General features: G+C 39.0%; 1 protein-coding gene across 2 annotated transcripts in view; it reads right to left on the bottom strand.

Annotated features, from left to right (window-relative positions):
* Window positions 1–359: 359 nt before the first annotated feature.
* Window positions 360–25819, bottom strand: part of niban1a (niban apoptosis regulator 1a) — a 29176-nt gene continuing 3716 nt past the window's right edge. For both annotated transcript variants that reach the window (XM_039601610.1, XM_031740521.2), the window contains 13 exons: window positions 13243–13373; window positions 12334–12462; window positions 12135–12249; window positions 9338–9502; window positions 8360–8475; window positions 6657–6761; window positions 6205–6367; window positions 5853–6040; window positions 5301–5447; window positions 4699–4809; window positions 4350–4457; window positions 3346–3457; window positions 360–3239 (listed from right to left, as the gene is read on the bottom strand). In XM_039601610.1, the coding sequence (XP_039457544.1) occupies window positions 2011–3239; window positions 3346–3457; window positions 4350–4457; window positions 4699–4809; window positions 5301–5447; window positions 5853–6040; window positions 6205–6367; window positions 6657–6761; window positions 8360–8475; window positions 9338–9502; window positions 12135–12249; window positions 12334–12462; window positions 13243–13373 (2819 nt within the window). In that variant the 3' untranslated portion in view covers window positions 360–2010. The remainder of the gene's footprint in view (window positions 3240–3345; window positions 3458–4349; window positions 4458–4698; window positions 4810–5300; window positions 5448–5852; window positions 6041–6204; window positions 6368–6656; window positions 6762–8359; window positions 8476–9337; window positions 9503–12134; window positions 12250–12333; window positions 12463–13242; window positions 13374–25819) is intronic.

The raw sequence follows: 25819 nt of genomic DNA, 5'->3' as shown, positions 1-25819 counted from the left end.
TGCCTTGGCACAAACTTGATCTCTCACCTGAGCACTGGAACATATCTTACTTATATTAATGTTATGCTGTTGTTAACTGCCTTTTATTGTTTTATTGTGAACAATCTGTTTTACATATGAACATTTGAAAAATAATATATTGTTGTTTTCTTAATTTGCTTGTCCTTGATGCACCTGGAGTACTGCTGAAATATGACAATATATCAAATAAGAAAATAATATTGTAGTCAAATTGTTCCTGTGGTTGGTTAAAAATGCTGTGGATAATAAATGATTAAATCATCCTGCTGCATTTGATTTACTGGCTGATAAAAGTATTTATGAATTGTTTCCAAAACACAAAGGTTTCACACAAAAAGTTTGCAGGGCAAGTTTGTTTATTAAATGTATTTACAGGCTTCTTCTACTGAGAAATATTCAGCCGGTTTACAGACAGTTTGCGGTCAATATGCTATAAACAGGCACTGTTAGGAACACACGCACGCACGCACGCACACACACACACGCACACACACGCACACACACCTCCCCATATCCCCTGATAAGAGGAAGTAAATGAATGAATAGATGGATATACAGACCAGTCTCTATAGCAACTGCATCCAGTTGTATATCTGGTGAAATCTAAGGCAACGTGGATGTACTACAGAGGCACTTTAGGCTGATCCATAGTAGTATTATTTAGATGGATGTTAAAAAAAAAAAAAAAAAAATCACAATAAGGAGAAATATTGTCATTATTGTACGTGTATGTTAAATTATCTGTTATAGTGATTTCCAAACAGCCTGAAACTTGAAAATACCAAATAAATACAGGGCCAGTATTTTAAGCTTATGTCGGGGAGATCAGTGTGATTTTTGCTTCCCACAATAATTAGTTAACACAACAAAACACACCTTTCAGTTTTTTATGTATTTTGAAACCTTGTTTTGTTTTTTTCTTGAGACCTTAAACGTACGTAAAGTACTTTGAGTCAACTTCTATTGTTTAAATGTGCTTCAGGATATAAATAAAATAGATGTGACAATCAACACAAAAAGGTTCAGACATTTTTCACAGTGCATATTTTTCGTCTCCCCCCCAAAAACAAAATTAAAACAAATGAGTGGGCTACATACTGAACACAACAGTACTGATCCTATCGTGCTAGTATTGACCTGATGCCAATACAAGCATTGGTATCGATACTATCGACATGTGGAACGATCCACCCACCCCCAGTGCTCATACTTTGAGGAGCCAGTTACATCACTCTGATGTAAGGGGACCCTCACATACTTGCGGACACCTTAAATACAACTTTTCTAAGTGGAGCATCGTCCCTCAGAAACAACATCTGGCCAAGTCACACTTTCAGTAGACAGGAAAATCTTCCCTGCAGTCACATCACTTCCAAAAAACATGCTACATGAGGTGTTTATCTTTGGTATAAATGACAAGCTGCTAAGGTTTAATAAAAACAGAAAGTAACACCATTAGCACTGAACCTGTATTCTGCAAATGTATGTTTGAATTCAATCAGTTGCACCCAAACACTTCATCCATTTTCTTCTTGGAAAGAAGAGCAGAAATAAGGAAATGTGTTATTTATGGCCCTTATAACCTTATCAAACATAACGCTCATGTGAACACCAAACTCTCGAAGAGAAAAACCCAGCATCCCAAACGTATCCTTCCTTCATATGAGATTAATTTACAGAAATTTCTTCAGTTATAAAATTGTTGTAAATTCTTTTTTTTTAAAATAATTTAAGAGTTGTAGCGTTAAAAAAAGCCCTGTCCAAGTCACTGAGTGGAAAAGACATTTTGGTTTAGCCACTTTGCAGCTGAAATCAAGACTAATGTATTCATATAAATAATTTACCATGCTATCATGCATATTTATAGAAAGAAGTTGAGGATGCTTCCCATCTGTCACATGTTGCTGCTTTGCCTTTAAATCTAATGCAATACAGACTGGTATCAGAAGTGGAAGCTGTTCTATATAGAAGTGACAATTACTGGAATATTTAATCTTCCTTGGAGATCCCGCTGGGGTAATGCTGCACAGGTTCTTCCACCTCAATCACCTCCACCACCAGGTCACGGATCTCCTTGACGCAGTCCAGAGGCCGTGCTTGGGCAGGACTGGAAGGTGTCTCCTCTTGAACGGGTTCACTAGACGGAGATGCTGTCATGTTCTCCACCTCCTCTGCTTCCACCTCTGTAATGGCTCCAGTTTCAATGACAGTGCCACTCTTCACCTCTGTCTGGACTGGCATTGGCACCTTGTCACTTGCTGTTATGTCCTCAGTAGCATCTCCTGAACCCACTGGTGACTTCCTGATGTTAGCTTCAACCTCTAAAATGTCTGAGGTTGTTGACACGTCATCTGTGGACTCAACATCTGAGGGATGAGACTCGCTTCCCACTGACACAGCCAGAGAGCTCGTCTCTGAGAAAGCAACTGGTTCTGCATCCCCCACGTTCTCACTGAGGCCTATTCCTCCTAGTGCTTCACCACTAGGTGGAGCCTCGACCATGATTTCTGCGCTCTCACACTGTGTCTTTGCTTCAGTATTGGCAGGCAAGGATTCAGTTCCTTCTGCTGAAAGGTTAGCAGCATTGAGAGATTCTGCCTGTTTTGGTGCTTCTGTTGTTGTTATACTTTCTACAGCAGTGGGAGGTTCTGCTTCTTGTGGAGCATCTGCGCTGTTCGTTTCAGGCTCAGCAGCTGTCTTAGTTTCTTCTGTTTTGACAGAAATCACATCTTCATGCATCACAATCGCTGGAACTGCTGCTGCTGTATCATTTGTGCAGCTCTCTGGCACGTTCTCTATTAAATCAGGGCTGTTGAGGTTACTATTGCTGCCTGCTTCTTCCACAGCAGTTTGGATGACATCTTCTGCTTTAAGTGCTGGTAGTTCAGATTCCTCAGTGCCAGAGGAACTAGTACCAACCCCTGTTTCAACCTTCCCCAGAGGTGTCTCACCCACTATCATGTCCTTTAAGGCCTCACTCTGAAGCTGGTCTTTCCCTTCCTCCTGCTGTTCTTGCTTCTGGGAGCTGGCGAAGACATCATTAGAAGCAAGTGGAGATAAAGGCTGGGGCTCTAAAGAAGTTTTATTGAGGGAAGCCAGTGTCATGGCTGGGCTGCCAGGAGTAGATGCTGGCAAGGAAGAGAGGCTAGACTGACTGGCCAGGTCTCGCTTGTCTGTGAACAAGTTGTACTTCTTTAGGTTGGCTGCCTCCTTCACCACTGCAGAATGACAGAACAAACAGGAGGATAGATTAGAGGTAACTCTTCACCTGTGTCTGGGGAAAGGCTGTGTGTTGCTAAGTTGCCATTATTAGTCTTTTTGTACCTTTGGTGACTTCCTTGTCCAGAATTTGCAGAAGGATGTTTTCATAAACATTGTCAACATGAATGAAGCTTGAATGGTCACTATAGATGGTCTGTTCAAGACCCTGAAGCTCCTGTATAGAGGGACAAAGACAGAAGTGTCAAGCTTTGTTGAGGGATGTGTGTGTTATTCCAATATATAAAGTATATAGTGTACACAAATATAAAATCCCATAGGGGCCCACCCAATCTTAAATTTTCACTTAATCAAAATACAAGAGAACGTGATATATTACCTTGAAAATTTTATTTGAAAGACACATAAACTATACAGGGTATTCACTATAAATTGCTAATGCTGCTCACTCATATGCTAACTGTTAAGCCAATGTATGTCCCACCTGCCAATGGGACACAAACCTCAATATAAGAGCAGTAAATTTAGGTCAGAGTAATGAGTAATATCACAAACTGACCACCTCCAAAATTGGAAGTTTACTATACTTGTATGGACCAACAGCCCTTATGGGGACAAAATTCCCGTCCCCATGGGTTTGAAGGCATTTTTGAGACTCAAAATGTGGTTTTAGTGTCGGGGTTACAATTAAGTTATGGTTAGGTTTAGCCTAAGGATTAGAGTTAGGCATTAATTTTTGATTGTTAGGGTTAGGGTAAGCATTATGTCAATTAGATGTCCCCGGGGTTAGGGCTATGGTTAGGGTTAAAATAAGCTAGGGTTGATAAAGCAACTACTATTAATTGTAGAGTTATGGTAGGAACAGATGTGCTGGAATTTAATGTCCATAGAAAGACATTATGCTTTCAGTTGGTGACCTGAACTGCCAGAGAATATGGTTCAATCCTCCTACAGTGGTTGGTACATGGTGGGTGTGTGTGTGTGTGTGTGTGTGTGTGTGTGTGTGTGTGTGTGTGTGTGTGTGTGTGTGTGTGTGTGTGTGTGTGTGTGTGTGTGTGTGCGTGTGTGTGTGTGTGTGTGCACACGTGTGAAAGACAGAGAGCCCTCACAGGTTTGTAGGTAGCCACCAGGCTCTTCTTGATGAAGGGCAGAGTGATGGAAACCAGAGCTTCCTGGAAGATTCTCTTCCTCACCGTGCTGCTGTCGTAGTCGTATTGCTGCAAGAAGATGATGAACCAGTCAGTGCATCTGGAGGTGAGTTTATTAGTTTTAGATAAAAAGGACCTATTCTGATTGTTATCTCTTACGAGCATTACGCCTACAGTTCTGATGACATCTCTGTATACAAGTGAAAATTCCATTCTAGGGGGCAGATGTGAACTTGACCTGCACATGATGACAATTTTCTCATGTCTTAACTGGAAACTTGGGAATTTTTGTTTTAGATGACAAACTGACCTTGAGCACTATGTGTTTGACCTTCTCAGTGGCAGAGCTGGCGTTGCCTGGGTTGTCCTGGATGGCTTTGTAGAGCAGCTGCTCGAAGGTAAAGGCTGCATTCTCAATCAGCTAAAATGAAGAAGCAGAGAATTAAATTGGACTTAACACTCACAATATGTTATGATTTTCTTTTTGCTATCATTGTACACTATAAAAACTTAATCCAAATTTTCTGGAGCTAGTTTCCTGCCATCAATCTGGTTTAATCAAGGGTAAGTAGCAAAGTTAAAGCAATTTAAGAAACAACATTTCTGTTTTTTGTTTCTACTTTGTTTACTGCCACTCAACAGGAGTGAACTCACATTTAGCTAATTATCCAGTTGATTTGACAAAATCAACACTGTTTTTTTCTAATAAGAAAAGTGAAGCTCATATTACAAACCAGCAGCAATCATAAACTACACTAAGTAAATAAACTATCACCAGTCCATCGTAAAATGTTGATTCACAAACGAGTTATGAAATCCTTACACTCAGTCCATCTCAGTAGAAATACCCTCTCTGAAGGAGGAAAGGGAATTCAAATAAATCGCCATGTGAATGAGAGCATGAAGCTGTACCTGCTGCAAATCGATCTGAGCACTGTGCATCACTCCTGTGGTGTCAGAGAATCCAAACCTCGCCTGCAAGTGCTGCAGTTTAACCTGCAGGGAGCCGATCTTCTCATAGCAGTTCAGCAGGTTCGGTTTTGCCATGGCGTCGAGAGACTGAGAAACGAAGAGAGAAGAAGACAGAGTGGGAATTAATGAGATTAATAGACAAGGTTTGTCTGTTTGCACTCACAAGGTATGAAAGTGAGTGCAAATGGTCACTTTGTGTCAGCCATGCAACAGACTGGTGACCTGTCCAGCGTGTATCCAGCTTAATATCTAATAGGTCACCAACAACTTATGTAGAGGTAAATTTGGGCTTGAGGAAACATCTAGTTTCTGAAAAAATTCCCTGTATTAAAGCAAAACTCTACTCCTAACCTTAGTTACCACTTGCCTGTGAATGTTATAAAGCTGAAGGTTTAAAATGAGATGAATCAGCCCAACCAAAAGTAATTTTCCTCTGGAGTGTAACAGGTTTGATCCTAATATCTGAAAAAAACAAATGAAATTCCAACCAACCCGTTTCAGCTGTTCGTTATTACATCCCTGCTTGATGTCCTGATACACTTGGTCCATCATGTTTTCACTTAGTTGCCGTCCTTCCTGGAACCCAGCGCTGATTGGCTCCATCAGCTCCTCCAGGACTGAGCCTAGGTATGGCTGGACAGATTCGGAACACAGCTTCTCAGCTGGCTCTGACACTTTGGCTGGAGCAAAAAAAAAAAACATTTGAGAAAACAGCCCAATTCCGTCACTCCGTATTCCCTATACAAAGCTGCACTTCATTAGATCATTACATGGAGAGGAATGCAACACATCATTCTGTTTCTGAATGTTCTAAGTAACAAGGCTATCAGATAGATGAGAATACCTCGGATTTTTTCCTCGAGCTGCCTTCTTGAGTTGAGGATCTGGTCCATGTCGGAGTGAATCAGCACCTCTTGCTGCCGAACAGACACCCGACATTCCTCCTTCAGTGCTGATAGTCCCTCAAACATGTGCTCCTGGACCAGGATATATACTGCCTCCACCATCTGAGAGAAGGTAGCAAATTCATGAAAAAGATGGGGGTTTTTTTGTTGTTTTTTCTTTTTTAAATGAATTTCAGCTCTTTCTTAAAAAAGAAAAATGTTTGCTGCTTTCAAAATGATTTCCAAGAGTGCAGAAAAGAGCCTGGAGACTTCATGAATAATGTATTAGTGCACGACTTTTTCAGATATAACCCTGAAAAACAGACTTACATTCATTTTTCCTTTCAACAGCTGGGAAATGAAATCATATATTTCTTAGAAACTGCATCAGTTGCAAACATAAATGACTCACAGCAAACCAAACTCTCTTCTTCTCCGTCTTTTTGGCTTTGAGGCCAGGCAGCATGTCTTTCTCCAGAGACGGCAGCAGCTGCTCCATCACCATATTGGCCATCACCTAGAGTTAACAGACATAGAAAATATAGAATAGAATAGAATAGAATGCCTTTATTGTCATTATACAGCTGTACAATGAGATACAGAGCATCTCCTACTCAGTGTAAACATGTTGGGGGGGGGGGTACAGTTCTGCAGCACTATATACATATACATATCTCAGGTTTGTCTCATCATCATCCAAAACGAGGCCAGAATAAACTTTTATAAACCCCCAGGTTTTACTAGTAAGACAGGATTTCAATATTTTTCAATATTTTTTAAAAAACTAAAAGAAAAAAGAAAAAAAAAAAAATAGTGTCTGTTCATCTCTTCTATTTCATAACAAAAACATACCATTTATATATCAATATATATACATAAAGAGTGTTCTCTGGAATGTTTCTCGAACCTATGCCAGGAAAAATGTCCAACAAACCCTGAGTTTAGAAATTAACTCTGAGTTGATTAACTCTGAGAATATTAGCTAGTTACTTCAATCAACTCTGAGTATATTCAAACAGAGTTCAACACATACATGAGTAGAGACAGGAAGCATCATGAATTGAGCTCCAATACCACACGTTGCTCCGTGGCAACGGGTAAACAAAGAGCAAAGCCTCCATTATAATCTGAGGGATACTAATGCATGGGAGTGTGGACATTTTAATTAGCTTAATATATTTATTTATTTTCCTTTGGTCATCATTTACCCAATTGGTACTTTAATTTGATGAAGATAAAGTATATATAAACTGTATCAAGGCCTGATAGCCCGATGTCTTCATGTGTAGAATGCTGTTTGACAACATTTAAATTTACACTGTTCTTGAATATACTCCAGTGGCTCCAGTAAGTGTTTGTGTTTTATGCATGTTTAGTTTGTTGTTAAAGCAGAGGACAAATTCCTTCTATAATGCTAAGAGGAAGACTCGCATTAGGATTGGAGACTGTTACCAAAATGTCATGTGGGTAAAGGCATAGTTTATGTTCTCTGCCCCCAATTATTATATCTCTTTCTTCTCTAATAGCCTGTGCTAGTGGCTTAATATTTAATGGGAAAAGTACGGGGATAAGGAGCCATCATTGCCGGCAGCCTCTTTCAAGCTTTATATGGTGAGACAAATTGCCATTTATTTTAATTGGAGTAATAGGAGACTGATCGAATGATTTCACACCTCTGATTATACAGACATCAAAGCCAAAACAGTATTCCCAAAAAAACTGAATCAAAGCCCTTTTAAGTTTCAAGGCTTAAAACTATTGATTCTTCAGAGGAATTTTGCATGTGGTCAATGAGATTCCTAACATTAGCCAATGTGTGTGTTTTTTAAGAAGCCCGTTTGAACTACATCTATAAGGTAGAATAGACAGGATGCCTTTTATTGTCACTATACACATGTACATGCCCAGGGGTGCGTTACACAGCTAATAAGTCAACCTAGTTATCGTAGCTTTCCTCTACTATCCTTTATCCATTTAATTTTCATTTTGTAAATGTATTTACATGTATTAATTATGTACCCATTTCACTATTTATACTTAAGTAAATATTCACCCTCAGTATTACTATGTTGGAAGAAATAACTGTTGCTAAGAAAATAAAGAAAAGAGACATACCCTTGCATCACTTCCTATCAGCATGTCCCAGGCTTCGTATTTGCCTTTGTCCTGTCTGTAGAGCTGAATAGCTTTAAGGAAGGCCTGAACTTCACAAGTCTTTTTCTTCAGGAAGTCTGACAGAGGGAAGAGAAAAAAGTCAAACGTGCAGAGAGTTTTGAGACACCCAGTCTTGTGTTATCTTTATCATTTATTCATCAGCTGATTTTAACAGTACTTCACTGATCCCACACAGCAGATATTTATCTTTCATCTTGATGCTCAGACGTCAAAATCGTCACGCGACACAGTCTTTGTGGCACAACGGCCAGTCATGGACCTTTCATTTTTTGTAATCCGGCGCATTGCGCCATGGCTGCCACAGCTGGGTAGAAGACACGAGTGTATGATCATGTTGGTTTTTACCACCATTTTAATGATCTTGCGTGGGTTATCTCTGGGTACTCCGGCTTCCTTCCACAGTCCAAAGACATGCAGTTAGTGGGGATAGGTTAATTGGAAACTCTAAATTACCCATAGGTGTGAATGCAGCGGCTTCCTGCAGCTTAACAGCAGGTGTAAATACAAGCAACCGTGAGACGAGGTTGTGGGGCCGAGCGAAGTGACCATTGTGGCGGGTATACTGTGGCCACTCTGTCACCGCTCAATAGTCCATCCACAACCCATTCAGCCTGCCATTATTATTCATCTTTTCTCTGACTGCAGTCCACAAGCTACTGGGTTAATGTTAACAGATGGCTCATGTGACTATCAGGGAACTGCTAGTTTAATGGATAATGTTAACATGTGTACTGGCCAAGTTAACATTTAAAATAACTAATTAACACTTCAGTCTTGTTGAAACAGGAACTTTACTGATCTCTGAAAGTCTTCATAAAGGGTTGTTCAGTGTTATGAACATTAACTACTTACACTGTTAGTAAGAGGAGGAACTGTGTGCCTGAGGAGGTAAAGACATCCTTTTCTGTAGCATCTTACCTTGGTTCTGGTGTCTGATGCAGTCTGATAGGATGGAAATAAAGGTAGCCTGTGTGGCCTGTTGCTTGAAGCAGAAATAGGAGTCCCTTCTGTAGGGCAGACGCAGGTAGACTGGAAACTCTCCCGGCATCCCAGACATAGGTGGAGCAAAGTCCTCTTTTGCACCTGAAGCAGAAAACAGTAGATGAAAGTCTACATGTGCTGCTAGTGAGCAGCTGTCAAATGGCCAGAACCATTTATTCTTTAACTCTGTAGTGCACTAAAAATTAGATAATGGTGGCAGGCTAGACAAGATTACTTTGATTATAGAAACATGATGTAGGAGAAGGTAATGGATAATAGGTATTGACTTGGAGATGAATAACTTGGGCTTATTACTGTAAACAGTATGATACTGCAGTATATTTCTAACTAAGCAGCTGTTTCTATTTCTCTTGACAATACTTTCCTTAACACCATGCATTTTCAAGTTGAAAGAAAGGCAGATATGAAATGTAAAAGTGAGATCAAATGTGAACGATATTAGAAAGCAATCTTTAATATGATATTTATCATATCTTAGATGTTGCCATTGCAAACAAAGGCAGTATCATTTTAAGCATAATTTTAAAGACAAACATTTTATGAAGGTTTGACCGTCTTAAACACTGAACCTTTGATCTCTTCTTCAAAGTAATGTGATATTTAGAATCTTCTTATCATTCCCTATATGTCTACAGACAATATTGCCAAACGCATTTACCTGTTTGCCTTCTCATACATATGAATATGAGAAACAAACCATTGTTAATCCAGAGGGTTTAATGTGATGTCGACACACCCTTTGCAGCTATAACAGCTTCAACTCTTCTGGGAAGCGCCTTCCACAAAGTTTAGGAGGGTGTTTATTTAATTTTTGATGATTCTTCTAGCGGCACATTTGTGAGATCAGACACTGATGTTGGACAAGAAGCTCTAGGTCTCCGTTTCGATTCACCCCACAAGTGTTAAAGTTCTTTATGGACCTTGTTTTGTACACTGGAAAATAGTTATATTGGAACAGGAAACGGCCATCTCCCCTTCCACAAAGTTGGGCACCCTCCAAACCCAGATTCATCCAATGGATTACCAGACAGAAAAGCGTGACTCCAGAAATATGTTGTTGATGGTGAAGTAGTGTACAGGCAACATCCATTGAAAAATACAAATGAAACACATGCAAACAGAGAACATCACATCCACAGGGGGACAATGAAATGAATATAATATATAGGAAAATAAAAAATATTGGGATTTATAATGAATCCTTTTTGAAAAGCATATAGATTTTATAATCACTGTGTGTGAGACATTGTGGGTACAAGTAGTTCAGATTGGCCTGAGGAGCTACGGTACATACGATCATATATACGCTACGATTCTTGTTGATCATTATTATTATAAAAATAATAATTTATAAAATAACCATTTTCGTTTGGACATTTAAATTCTAATGATTTCCTCTTTACCTGTGCTTCTTAAGAGGCTTGATGGTTTATGTAACCTTTTTTCTCCCAACTCTAACTGTTAGGAGTTTGAAAATTTGAGCTTTTCATACGTAGGATGATGTTAGAGGCTGTTCTACTATTAAACCAAAAGCAACTGACTTTTTCCAGTTAAAGAAAGGTCTAAGATAAAACCTATGATGTCATCACAAGCAAAAACTATGGTTTTATTACAGAAATGACAGCGAAAGGGAGATAAAAGCATTGGCTGTGAGCAGAGCAATGTGGAAAATTAACCCATCACACAGTTACATATTATTCTTACTAAAATATAAAGCATAATATAAATTTTCATCATTCAGCTGGCTTTTTAAATATACCAACTAATTGCTATAATATTAACATTAATATTAACAGTGGAAGAAAGGGTACTATTTAATATTCTCCATTTGGTTTTTCCAAATTTGTCAAAGATTTTTAATAAAAATTCTCCTAACCAGGTGGCTTTAAAGAGAGAGTAGCTAATGCTAATGGCAGTTTAAGGTAAGGGTTATTTTGAACTGCCAGTTATTGGGAGTTAATCTAGAAGAAGAGATTTGGAGACAGGAGACAGACACGACCATAGTCCCCTTTATAGCACATATAAACGTATCGTGCAATGCCTACATATAGTTTAGACAATATTAAATTGAAAATGTTCTCTACTGAAATTCAATATCTTCTAAAATTACTTATAGGATCAAGTCTGATGATTGCTTTGTTGTGTGACAGAGGAAATTTGCAAAGCTTTATTAAGAACCCAGTACCATAAGGCGATGTCATAATAGTGTAAGTGAATCTAATAACTCGTAAACCATATGTTAATCTAAGTAAACCCTCCTGAAGAAATTTGCATGAAAACAAACCTCTAATTCAGTTTACAATTTTTAAAATTTGAACATATGCATTTAGAGGACGGGGGGAACGGGGTAGTGTATGGGTCCTGCAAAAACGGACAAGGCTAGGCTTTTTGGCTTTAAAGGAGAACATAAACTGTTGAAAATAAAAACATGATGGACGTCGCAACCTATCACACTTAGCATGGCAGATGAAGGACAGGCAAATGGACATAAATGCTTAAAAAAGAGACGATAAAAGCAAGCTATCCATACGATCGCACGAGTTCAGCCTAATCTATGTGCAAGAATTCTCGTTCATGTTGTGGACCATTGTACTACTGGTAAAATAAAAAAAATAAAAAATACTGGATGATCTTTAGAACAGATCATCTCTAGTGAAAATCCCAATTTCATTTTGGCATGGGACGTAAAAAAAAAATTAGGTGTTTTACTCACAGCTTTCATCAGGAAAGCATTTATCCACAACGGCCATGTACGCCTCTTCTGCCGTCAGAACCTTGCCCCCTGTAGGCAGGAGCTTGTGGAATGGAGGAACTCCTTTAACAAAGGTCTGAAGAAAGAAGACACAGAATGAATAAGAGGGGCCCCTTATGTAGATGCCTTTGATTTGCCGACATCACTTTCACAGACTCACCTCAAGTCTTTCGTGACACTCCAGGCAGTAGTTGGCTCTCACCACCACATACCTCTCCCGCCACTTCCTGGTGTCATCAAAGTAAAAGACACTTTCCTCATATAGCACTTCACCCTCCTCTGGAGCTGCCTGGTGAACACGAACACATGTGCATGAAAATCTGTACTTGTTCGTCTTTGAGTTGATTATAAACTCATATCAGAACATATCAGAGTTGAGCTTCCAGGCTATTGTGGACTGCATGATGAACTTTAACTGTTTCTACTTTTAAAATAATTCATTAAAATGTGCTTCTGACTTTGTTGTAGCCAGCTGTCAGGTCAATTTTAAAATGCAGGATGTGATCAGTTCAATCTTTCACAGTGAATGCTCTTTTTTATATCTTCCTTATTTTAGTATAATTTTTCCAAAATGCAGCTATTCTTCAATTATTAAATTGTTTAGAGGTTAGGTATTGTTTTGTTTATTGCATTCTCTGTTCATTAGTAGGTGTTGAAATATAGATTTACCTTGACAATCCTCTTTTCCAGTCTTACTGACAGAAGTGCTTAAAGCACACACGTTTAGTGCTCTATAGAAAGAGTGCTTTTACCTCTCACACACATTGCAGTGTTACTTCAGTCTCTATTGTGTGTTTAACATCTTCATTTTTCCCCTGCAGTATAGGGTTATCTTCTTTTGTAAAATCAGCTGCTCTGTTCCCAGCCGCCTACACTTCCCGGTATTTGTGTTTGTGATTGGCCAGATGCTGCAAGCACCACCCCTTTCATGTGAACACACAGGGAAAACCCCTGTGTGCTTATTATTGATTCAGATTGGGTGAAAAGTTGCTAAGATAGGGTTTGTACGAAGCACTTGTATCATGGATCTTAGCTGTTACATTTCTCCGGTACATTTTAAAAGACATACCCTCTGTTTGAGCAGCTGTGTGATCTTCTGTTTGTGCTGTTCCACATCATCTTCTACCTGAGAGAACTGAGCCACAGAGAACTGTTTCCTGTAGTACGGGCTGAACTCTTCCAGCACAGCCTCGGCCTGGCCTGCAACAATACAGAAGAAAGGCCGCGTTTTTAATACAATGCTTTTGAAGTGTAGAAAAGCACATATTATTGTTGGGGATGGGTGGTGAAAACTGAACACTGAAGCTGTGAATGGATGGTGGTCAGATTACAGACAGACTAACAAAGAGACTGAAATGCCAACCAGGAAGTTTAGACCAAGGGGAAAGCTGTAGAGCTGGATTTAGTGTGAATGGGCCAGAGTTATTTTGCAATACCAAAAATACAAAAATTAGTCTACAGCAGCGTGAAGACCAAATGTGAAGACCAAAGGAAATGAGATAAGAGAGCCACAATTTGTCAGTGTGAAACAAAATACTGTAAAACCCATATGGACCCATAACCCGGTGTTTTAAAGATCTTTAAAGTTAAAGATCGCCTTTCCCTCTCCTGCATTTTATAAACTATTTTTTGTTTTTGTGTGAAAGTCCAGATAAATCAATATAGCATCTGAAGGAAACTGCTCGTTAAAAAAAAAGAAAAAAGAAAAGAAAAAGTAATGCAGTTATTTTGCATGTCCTCAGTGTACTTATCTTCTGAAGGCTGCTTCCAACAGGATATTGTGCAATGCTATAAAGCTTAGGTCATCTCAAGCTGGTTTCTTAAACATAGTAATGAATTGACTCTACTGAAATAGAATATATGTCTTTTTATATCTATATATAAAAAGATATATATATATGTGTTCATAAACACATAGTTTTACGGTTAACGTACATACAGAAAACAGGCTAATGTTTTGACTTTATTTTATTAAACTAAAAAGATTTAAAATCATGACTTGCCTTTCTGGAGCAGGAAAAAAATTAACAGCATTAGAAGTAGGTCAATATGTAAAACTACATTACTGGTAGAGAACCTATAAATAATGAATAACTCTCTGCAATAGCTGTGAATATGGGGTTAGAATGTTTAGCTAAATTATCATGAATTTTCCATTTTTCAAGACCCACTTTAGTGTCCACTGGTCTTGAAAGAAAATGTTAAAATAAGTAAGAAGAATGATGACGGCTTACAAAAAGTCAAGGAAAAGGTTGAATTCTAACACTAATGACACTTGATCGATAAACTGCAGACACATTTATCCCTGCTTCACTACTACAAGCCAAATTAAAAACATCTTAACTGGTGAAACAGTTCAACCATTTCAGAAAACATTGTGTAAAATGGGCCGTGCTTGACTAGCAAAACAAACCCATGAAGTGCCAGTTGAAATGGCCATATCTGATTCAAACTTTTCCGGATGCCTTTTTGGAAATATTGAAGAAAAACGGCTCTTCTTTCTGCTTATTTTCAGTGTCTTTCACTGTCCTCTAACATAGTATTCCAGTCTTAATCCATACCAGATGGTATCTCGCTGTACCTGATGTGACCCGTATAATTCTCCTATAATTAGGTGACTGAGGTTGTTGTTAGTAGCTCTCGAGACTATATGAGTCATCTCTATCCAGATTACAATTGGCACATCAGACTCCAAAACCTGTCACCAATAATCATCAACCAGAACCCCCTTCTCTTTCTGCTTTTCTTAGTCCTTCCTGTTGTCAGCTGTACTGTTGCCAACACAGAGAGAAAAGAAAACCTCTCAGATTTCTCTCCATTCTTATTAAATCAGGTCAGACGCCTTGTGTGAAGGGATCCTGATTCCTAAGGGGGGGGGAGGAAATAAAATTGAGCTCACCAATTCTTTCCACTGTTGCTTGCCTTTGCAAACCAAATCATACCACAAGAGAGATGAGGAGGGATGGAGATGCCTTAAATGTGTATTTATGCTCCCCCAAATGTTCAGTATCCCCAATTCCCAGTGATACATCATTCACTTAGTGGACGAACAGGGACGAATATTTGGCTGCTGTTTATTGTGTCTCCCAGTATAGGTATGCTATTGTTGGGGTTAATGCCTCTGCCGTTATGCCTGCATTCTGCCTTCAGACTAGTATGGAACTGGAGCTCTATTACACTGTATTAATGCACTGAAGAACAGAGCACTCATGGATCAGAGTTGGGAAGTGAAGTATGTGTTTGTGTAGCATTGTCCAAGGCAAAAGCATTCACTAATGTAGCTATTAATTTATGCATTTTTCACAGACTCTTAATGGAATCATAATGGAAGATAATATAGTATAGTAGCCTTAATGGCTACTTAATGGTACAGGCTTCAGCATATAAACTAATGGCTGTAATTTCATAATGGTTTATGGAACATTTCCATTCAACCCTTGTCAAATTATCTACTTGATATTGACTCACAATTTTATAATCAGCTAAAACTGTGGCATCATCCAAACTGAGGGTTAAAAACCTTTAAGGGGACAACAAGACCTAATTGTGGATTGAGGAAGGAAAAGAGAAAAGAAAAAGCGGCGTAGTAGTAGTCAGTCATAGTCACAGTCAGAAGTACTCAGAAGCTAGGAGAAAGGGGAAGAGAAAGGTGGCAAAGGTGAAGGCTAGTGAGTTCCAAGGAAGGCTTGAAGGAAGAGTGGGACAAAATTCCACCCAATGTTCACTAGGAGTGACAGGTGGGTTGGGATTACATCAAGTATCAGGCTCTGAGCCCATTCTTGCTTGCAGTGGTGATGGGCAGGTCTATATGGACGATTTGCAGTCCACACTGTGATTTGAAATGAGAGTATGGAGCACAATATATGTGTGAATAACAGGAAGACAGGTGTAAGGTAAACATGGGGTCAACCATCCAAAGCAACAGACAGTCCACAAGAGACGTGCAGAAAAGAGTACAAGCAAGGGAGGAGTGGTGGAAATGAATATCACGGTCATTTGTGACGGAAGAATACATCGAGAATGAAAGGGAATGTTTACAAGATGGCAGTGAGACCTGCTATGTACAGTTTGTTTGGATACAGTAGCAATTGAGCTGTTCAGATTTTCATTGGGAGTGACCTGGATGGACAGGATTAGAAATGATTACATCAGAAGGACAGCTTGTGCAGTTTGGGGACAAAGTTTGAACATGTGCAGACAAAGGATAGTGGATACGCTGGAAAAAGAGAGGAAGTTCACGTATGTTGTGAATAAAATAAAGGATAATGGAGTGTGTTTTAATGGACTATTGTGTCACTAGGTACTGATAAGGAGGATGTAGTGGAGGAGGACATGGAAAACAGTTGATGTGACAGAACAGGATGCTAGCAATATGGTGAGATTGAGGAAAATCATCCATTGTGGCAATGCCTAAAAGGACCAGCCGAAAGATGAAGACAGCAACTATGAAACATTTAAATAGCCTTGATTTAGAGTTGAGTCAAATTCCTTTCTGTAAAACAGTTTACATGGCCAGACACTTTCCATCACGGCAAAGACAGACAACGAAGTAATGATGCAAACTGCTGACTGTCCTGCTTCAAGAGAACATAGAGGAAAAGGTGAGATGAGTTGGACATGTGCATACGAGGGATAATGGATATATTGGACAAAATGTTGAAGATGGAAAAGACCTCAGAGAAGTTCATGTATGTAGTGAATAAAATAAAGGTGAATGGTGTTTTAATGGATTATTGTGTCACTAAGTACTGATGAGGATCCATTAAAACATAAGCTGTGAATCACTCAGTAGCTGGTTTCACCTTATTGATGCAGGTGTGTGTGAGGCGGGGATCCTCTGCACTGCAGCTACAAACAAGGAAATGCCCCTACTAACTTATATATACACACTTACAGGCACACTTATTCTGGCTGCCAGCTCTCTAAGCTTTCTGTTAGAATACATTTAACCATAAAAAATAAAAAGTTATTTTCGTAATCTCAGTGGAATCTCTTCACAAGGTTATCTCATATCGTCTCTGTTGAGACTGAGCTAAGTGTCTGTGACGTCAACCTTCAACTCAAATCTCTGCTGCTGTTTATGCAAAATGTCTGTAGCCACTATTTGGTTAATGTATTCTCTTTTTCAGGTTAAATGATAATGCAAACACAGAAAGGTGCCTTTAGCACCTTTTTATAAATCACTGATTTAAAAAAATAAATAAATAAATGATAACAACCATGGCTTGCTGTATGATACATCCTTTCCAAGACAGGATGTATCTTTTTGTTATGATTTCTCTTTTTGTTTAAGAAAATTCAGATTCTGATTCAGACATGTGTCCATGTGTTACACCTGTACAGTTTATGGATGCCGCTCATTAAGCAAGTTTGCTAATGTTAGCATGTAGCTTAGCAGGGCTTCCTTTCAAGCAAGCAACTTATTGCTCCATAATAAAAAACAAATCTATTGACACAGTGTGTTGCTAGCTGTCAGAAAAATTCCCTTATGAAGTGAGACACACAGAGGAGCGAGTTCTAATGTGTCTATTTACTTGCAAGGAAGCAATAGCATTCACAGTGAACATCTATGCGAGTGCTTGTCACAGCAACCCTGTTGGGCCTTTTTATACATGTCTCCCAACGTTATCCTGGGGACAGATATGTGTGTGTCGCTCTTACAGAGAAACAATTCAGCCATATGGTGTGCTACATGATGCTAACGATGCTTTGCATAACAGATAGCAGAAGACTCAGAGATACAAGGACTTTGAGAAAGACTGATTAGCAGGACAGGGAAACAGACTGACAGAGAGAGAGAGATTCTTTCAGCTTACTGAATGTCATGTTTTAAGTCCATTATAGAGTCTGTATTATTGTTAAGCTGTCCCTTACTGAATGAAATGCAGTCTACTGAATGAAACTTATCATATTGCTTAGTGTGAAATGATTAGAAAATTGTTCTACTTCATTTCAGTCTACTGTTAAGTCTTTTACACTGCTGGAATTGTAGCTACTGGAACAAGAACACATACCAAGAATACTTGTTCAACCATTTAATTAATTTACCACAATCTACCTACAGATCTGCTTTTTATTCACTATTTTATTATCATCTGATAAAGTCTCTGTTTAGAGTAGGTGGCACTCAGAGGAAACATTTTGCCTTAAAGAAATGGTAAATGGTAAATGGCCTGTATTTATATAGCGCCTTTATGGTCCCTAAGGACCCCAAAGCGCTTTACATATCCAGTCATTCACCCATTCACACACACATTCATACAAGAAGAGTCATGTGATCCATGAAATGCCCCTTTTAGATTGGTTAGATTCTGCTAACACAATCCCTTTTATTTGAACATGTAGGGGAAAACCTGGGTTTACCTTAACAAGCGGATAACAGGCTTTTTGTGGACAATGTTAGGGTAAGTGAATCCTGACAATGACAACATACCATGGGCGTGTATGTTGTACTTGCTTTGTAGTACAGAGCCAGATGATTTATAATAACTAACGGTTGAATGCAGAGAGGTCTGTTAACACATAGTGAGTGAGAAAGGTGGCAGAAGAAGAAATACTCAATGCATCATGGGAATCCCCCAGCAGCCTACTTCTATTCCAGCATAACTAAGGGAGGATTCAGGGTCACCTGGTCCAGCCCTAACTATATGCTTTAGCAAAAAGGAAAGTTTTAAGCCTAATCTTAAAAGTAGAGCTAGTGTCTGTCTCCTAAATCCAAACTGGGAGGTGGTTCCACAGAAGAGGGGCCTGTCTCCCATTCTACTTATAAATACTCTAGGAAAACCAAGCCTGCAGTCCAAGAGCAAAGTGCTCTAATGGGGTGATACAGCGCTATAAGGTCATTAAGATAAGATGGGGCCTGATTATTCAGTAGGTCAAAGTAGGCAATTTTGACTTTTTCTCCCTGCTGGCTCTGGACCAGTGACAGTAAGAGAGTTCTGATGTCTGTGACACAACCCATTTACTTATCACTGTATGTGTGATAAAGAAAGTGTTTGACATTAGGGAGGAGCTAGCAAGCCAGTGAATGACAAACAGAGGTAACTGCATGCTTGGACAAGCTGGGGCTAAAAATGTTATAGCCATGGGCTGTCTACAGGGAAAATGTTGGACTTCTAAACCAGATGCAAGATAACATGACTGAAATGTACCCAGAGCTAAAATTAGCATTTTTGCATTGTATTATACATGAGACCTATCCAGAGCCAAGAAGGCCAAGCACTGGTATAAGGGTATATGTTTTGAATAATATCATCTTATGTGTCGGTTTAATTCTTGTTATGTTTCTGGAGAATTTCTAGTTCTTATGCTTTGGTTCCAGCTTCCACTGTTCTCCATGTCTGTGTCTGTCATGTGCTTGTTTTGTTTTGACATTCTTTGTTCTGCGTTCAGTCTCTGTCCTCATGTTTTCTCTGTGCCCGTCCTGGTTCCACGTCTCCTGTTTAGTCATCCCCGTCTTTATGTTCCCTCTGTATCATGTCAGCTTGTGTCTCTGAGTCTGTGTCTGTAAGTTAAGTCGGTGTGTTTCCTGTTTTACTTTGAAGGCCCGTGTCTTATGTCAGTGTATTCAGTTTTGCTTCCCTTGCCTTGTCCTGCCTGATTAGTCCCAGCTGTGTTTCTCTTCCGTTTCCCACTTCCTGATTACTCCACCGTTTATTTTAGTCCTCTGTCATCCCATGCTTGTTGTCAGAATACATTCAGAATGTATTTCTTTTAATACCGGTCTGTTCTGTGTAGGGTTAACAGACCTAATTTATTAGTGTGAGCTAATTTAACTGATGTTTACTACTAACTCCCATGACTAGTTTCTTTTTCCTTGTACAGGCTTTAGGTTAGAGTACCTATATGTAGAGGAAGGGTTTAGGCCTCATCCAACACCCAGAAAACTCTCAGAAATAGAAAAACAAACAAAAAAACTCCATCTACAATATAAGAATTACTATAAAGAATCAAAATGAACAGTTTCTGCAGTCCTGAGAAAAGGAAAATAGTGGCAGTTCCTCCTCTCACTGCCATCCTAATGCAATACAGTACAAATGCATGTTTAAATCACAATTAAAAACCAAATGCACCTATATTTGGTCACTTATGTCAACTCAAAACTCAACTCTGCAGTCTATGTATTCAGCCTGTATCAGTACTTTGTATTCAGTAGTAATCCATCCATCTCAGTGATTGTTCCATGTCTCCAGCCAATCCAACCGTCTTATTAATGAAGCCATTTGTTTTACTAATGACTCTTTTCTCTGTTTGCTGATGGAAGGACATTTTCGTTTTTGGTTTGTGCGTTTATTAAAGGTGACACACAAAAGCACAAATGTGTTTCTGTTGTCAGACTAGGTAGAAACTGATGACACTGCAATGAAATATGTGAATAGGTGCAGTGCAGTAGGTGCTGTGCATTACACCACTTACACTTGTTGCATGCTAACAAGAATATGAAACCCAAAGGATCACACCTAAGTCTAGAATCTGGATTAGCCTATAAGTAAAACAACCATTATGAACAGAATAATCTTTAATTGTGTGCAAAGGAATTCACTTACTAGCTCAAAAAAAACCCCAAAACATCAGGGAACACTACAACCCAAAAGGAATGTAGACAACAGTCACTGCAATGCAGTATAGGCAGGTTCCAGTTTCTTACCTGAACAATATCTTGTTATGTGAACTATGAGTATGTGCAGGGGAGTGTTGCAGGATTTCAACTGCAAGTCCTAGTTTCACAGGATAGACCTGCTCTTCCACTTTATGTCACAGGATAATCATGGACTAGATTATTCATTCAGTTTCATGCAGATGCTTCCAAGTTGTTAATGCAACTGTTCAGAAATGTCCTCTCTTGAAATTCTTTGAATATTTTCTGAGTCTGTTTCTGCAGCAGCGAGTAAACTCAAAACAAACAACTAAAAATGAGACATTCTGAGCCAGAGTAAAAACTTTTCCTGCAGTCTTTTATGGCAAAAGTCTGTTTTATAAGTGAGGCAACATGAAAATAGTTTTGGGGCTCGCCAAAATAAACTGAAGGGCCCCTGTATGGTACAAACTTCGCAGTACCAGACCAGAAAGCTGTCCATAGTCTGATTGAACAGTAAGCAGTTTTATATAAATAAAAAAGTATTTAAAAAATATATGTTTTAACAATTATAAAAGCTAGATAATCCGACTAACACCTTCACTGTTTGTTTTTTTTCTTCGAAATATTGCAAATACAGCATCAAAGAAAAAGTACCATTTTGATATACTTGCACATTCCCGTTCCCGTTGGGAATACCTCCAAGTTTTCTCTATTTTCCTTCCTTAAGAATACCTTCTTGACAGCAACCCTTCGATTGAGATAATTTCTGATAACATTTCGGCAAACAGAAGATGGATCGACTGAAGGGCCAAATGCATCTTTAAAGTCCTATAACTTTTCCTGTTACTTAAAGATATGGGTTAAGATTCTATTCAACTGCTGTAGATATGTTGGGCCTTCCACTTCTTCTTTTGTGAGGCATCGATAGGATGAGGCATAAAAACATTTATACAGTTTCTGTATCAATTTCCAATGACAATGCAACACATATTGTGCTGATGTAACTTTATAGATTGGCTTTATTCTGTTTGGCACATAAAGCATTCTGTCCTCAAAAGAGTCCGTGAAAACTTGTCTTTTTTAAAAACCATGGTATCAGATCAGCAATAAGGGAATTCTACTGGTCATCCCTTGTACCAGTCCCTACATTAGTACTCAGTATCACATATACACTCACAGCCAGGATATCCATATGGCGTCCTAATTGAAAAAAAACTGATTGGTGCATCCCTAGATGTATGATTTTTTTACATTTTTTAAAATGGTTTTTAGAACATGGAACATGACCTCTGAGACCGATTACTGGGATTGTTATTATGATGACATTCCAGTGTATAAGAGGAGGATGCCAGAAAGAAGGTCTTTCAGAGGTAGAGTTGGAGAGAGATTCATTTAGATACCAGGTTTACAGGTTTACAGTTTACCGTCTAGTGGAAAAATCCCAAAGTTCTTCCAGGACAACAAATAACCCAAAAGGTGAAAACTAATGGAAAAAAAACTGGAATGTGACTGTGTGTCTCTGTGACTGCTGACGGTGGCTGTTTGAAACATTAACATGTCAGCACATGTCAGTCACGTTTTTACATGCATTCTAACATGCAAACCCACATGAGTAAATGGACAAGCATCAAGTTTGTAGTTACAACACATGGCTTTTACTAAGTCAGACTTCAGTAAACAAGTGCTTTGCAAATATGTTTAAGAAACAAGTATAGTATAGAGTAAATACTGGGAGTATTGTGCTAAGAGGAATTCCACTAAATTGAAGTCCAGTGTCTGCACTGAAAGCTTTGCAAGTCAGGAAATACCTGAAACAGTAACTGGCTGAAAGGCAGAAAAAACAAAACAATGGCCCATAGAGACAAAGGCAGAGTGAGTGGAGAGGAAGACGACACGAGCGCATGCGTGTGGGTGTCTTTGACAGAAATACAAGTATTGTCAGAACACACACAGAGAAATGAAAATACGCCACAGCAACACAGTGCAGTACGTCAACTTGTACTGTACTTTTCACCACTGTATGTAGGGCTGTCAGAAGTATCATGCTATAATGGCTGAAATGTACAACTGTATGAATATAATTTATGAGCATAACTGGTTTGCTCATTGCCTGTTTTTGCAGAACAATGAAAAACATAAGAGCATTTGCATGTTTACCAATTTAAATAAATTAATGATAGAAAATACTTCATTGATCATTAGTGGCTACATTCTTACTTGTGATTGAGAAACAATAGTCTCCTTGGGAACCACGTTAATAATATTTTAATGTGCAGCAGAGAAGCTTTGGAATCCCTATGGTTTAAGAATTATTTGAGAAATGTAGTCGTTCAAGTGCTGTCAAATGAAGTTACCAATAAAATTAAACATGGCAGCAATAGTTAATAATGACAAAGAGTTGCAAGTGCCAATGTTACTCCATTCCACCCATAGCTGAAAGGTTTTACTGCACTAAGAAATGCCACTCTCATTAAAGATGTTCTCTCTATCAGGCTTATAGAACCTGAGAAATTGCTACAGATGGCTGCCACTCATTGCATTTCAGTAAGTTTTATGACCTGTAGAGCCAGTTTGACAGTTGCATGCCATCATGACTTGATTACGTAAAGTAAAAAAGTAAAGGTCTTGACAGCTCTTTTGCCCACAGTCCTTATGTTTACACTCACAACAGCCTTAAACAGACTTCCCTTGCAACTTCATCTACAAAATACTAACTTCTGTCTGTGCTTCAACTTCCCTGATTGAAAAGTAATATCTAAATATACATTGTCGCTGTTTATTATTATTATTACTATTATTAAGCATCACACATAAACTTGCAGAAAGGATAAACAAGTAGTTTATGAATGCAAGCCATTTAAAAAGCTTGTTGGTGTTATCAGATAACCATCTGCCCACAAGCTTGTGTTGACCTCAGGCTCCAAAACCACAGCAGCTGCCACAATGCTAATGTTGAGATGTCAGAATGTGCAGTTCAGAACCAATGGGTTGCACCTGTGCCATCACCATCTTTCATGTGCAGTGCTCATTTGAGATTTAAATGAGCAGAAGCAGCACCAATGCAAACTCTATACACATCTTCATCAGTAGATGCAGGGTGGATTCATGTTGAGGATCATTACTCATGACAAAAGTTGAGTAAGTAACCAAGAGACAGTTTTTACAGTGAAAGACGTCCCACCCTCGAAATCTAAAGAGTACAACCCAAAGAATGCTTCGACCTACACCCGTTTTCACACCTTGGCTCGTGTGATTAGGTAGAGGATCAATAGGGGGTCTATTGTCCCTCTTGGAGGGATATTCCCACAGGGCTTAAATCTGGGACTCTCCACCATTTGACTCTAGAACTGAAGAAGCTTCTCGGATGAGGTGAAACCTTTTCAAGCAACTTAAAGAAGTCCAGATGCTTTTTTTCTTTCCAAGCTCCTTAGACTTTGTGCTTTTAGTTTTTGTTCACTTGATGATCAGAGAGCTGTGTATCAACCAGCATATAATGTCAAATCGTATATAGTGTTCCAAGGTCATTTAGTGGAAACAATCCAAACTTTGAAAACAGTAGTTAGTTGTTGGTCAGTTGTTCGGAGTAAACAACAGGTGGGTTTCTAGCTGAGAGCCTGAGCAGCAGCAGTTTCCTCTCTTTGTATAGAGCAGTGCATTCAGATCCAAAGGGTGGAAAAGTCCCACAGTTTCTCTCAGCTCTCTGAATATCTGAGGGATTGTGTAATGGCAGCTGGAGGCAGAGTGACACAGCATGAAGGATGGCAGGCTTACAGCAAAAACAGACTCTCCACAACACTACAGCAATGCAAGCCCCTTTAACTGCCACAATAAACTTTTATTACAGCTAATATAAAGTCCCGAATTATTTGTTACATATATGATTATTCGCCAACATTTGGCCAAATGACATATTTTGCTGATTAAGCAAATACCGACACTTCAGAACACACAAATTAAAGTATGCATAGCATATCTTAATAACCTGCTAAATAAGGGTGGGGAACTGATGAAAACTGCTTGACCATTACTTACAAGTGAATACAAAATGTTGCAGTTACCTTAGTCTGTAACCTTCACAAGCCAACACGTGTTCAAGCCAAAAGAAGTAGATTTAGGAGGATAAAGGGAAATCTTTGACATTTAGACCACATGCATATAATCACCAACTAAAAAGAGGGAGAGTGAGTAAATGAAAAAATCTTTTAAAGTTTACTTAGGAATTAAGAGGGAAGAGTCTGTTTTCTTTAACAATGGCTCATTTTCTCTCTCAGATTTATGAGTTCATTCAAACACACATGCAGACACACCAGCTATTGTGCTCTCAGACACAGCAACACAGCCTGTCCTCTGGTGTAGTTCATATACAGGCAGTTTGATCATCACCGAGGACTACGTTTTTCAAGTTTAGGTTTGTTGCTGAGGAAGGAACAACAACACACACACATACACAGCTACAGTATATGGACAAAAATATTGGGCCACCTACACATTACACCTCCAGGAGCTGCTTGGCAATAAAAACCCACACCATGAACCTACCGGTGCATGTGCCTCAGCACTCGACAGTCCTGCTCTGTAACATTACGTGGTCAGCGTCTTCGTGAAAGAGTTGCTGTGGTTCCTAATTGCTTCCATTAGGCAGTAATACCACTTACAGTGGACCGTGAAATGTCTAGGTGGGTATTACAGTACCGTGCTCTAATTTAGTGAGCTCTTTAGCATGATCCACTCTTTCAGAAATGCTAGGCAGACTGCATGTCTAGGTGCTCGATTGTATACATTTGTGGCAATGGGTCTGAAAACACCTGAATTCAAAGATTAACAGGTGCAGCCCACTACTTTTGTCCATATAGTTTATGTGTCAGAATGTGCAGAGAGCCGTGAAAATAAGCAGATATTTAACTGAAATATATCTCATCTGTTAAAGTGCAAAGATTATAAATATAGTTGAACTTATCAATCAGCATGAACAAGTGAAAAAGCTGATAACTGTCACAATGAAAAGACACAAAAGCAGCCTGATATCAGACAGAACTGTCACATAAATATGCCTGCATGTCTCCTGACA

The sequence above is a fragment of the Oreochromis aureus genome, linkage group 17 (assembly GCF_013358895.1).
Source record: "Oreochromis aureus strain Israel breed Guangdong linkage group 17, ZZ_aureus, whole genome shotgun sequence".
Lineage (NCBI taxonomy): Eukaryota > Metazoa > Chordata > Actinopteri > Cichliformes > Cichlidae > Oreochromis > Oreochromis aureus.
This window is presented reverse-complemented; position numbering and strand designations above follow the sequence as displayed.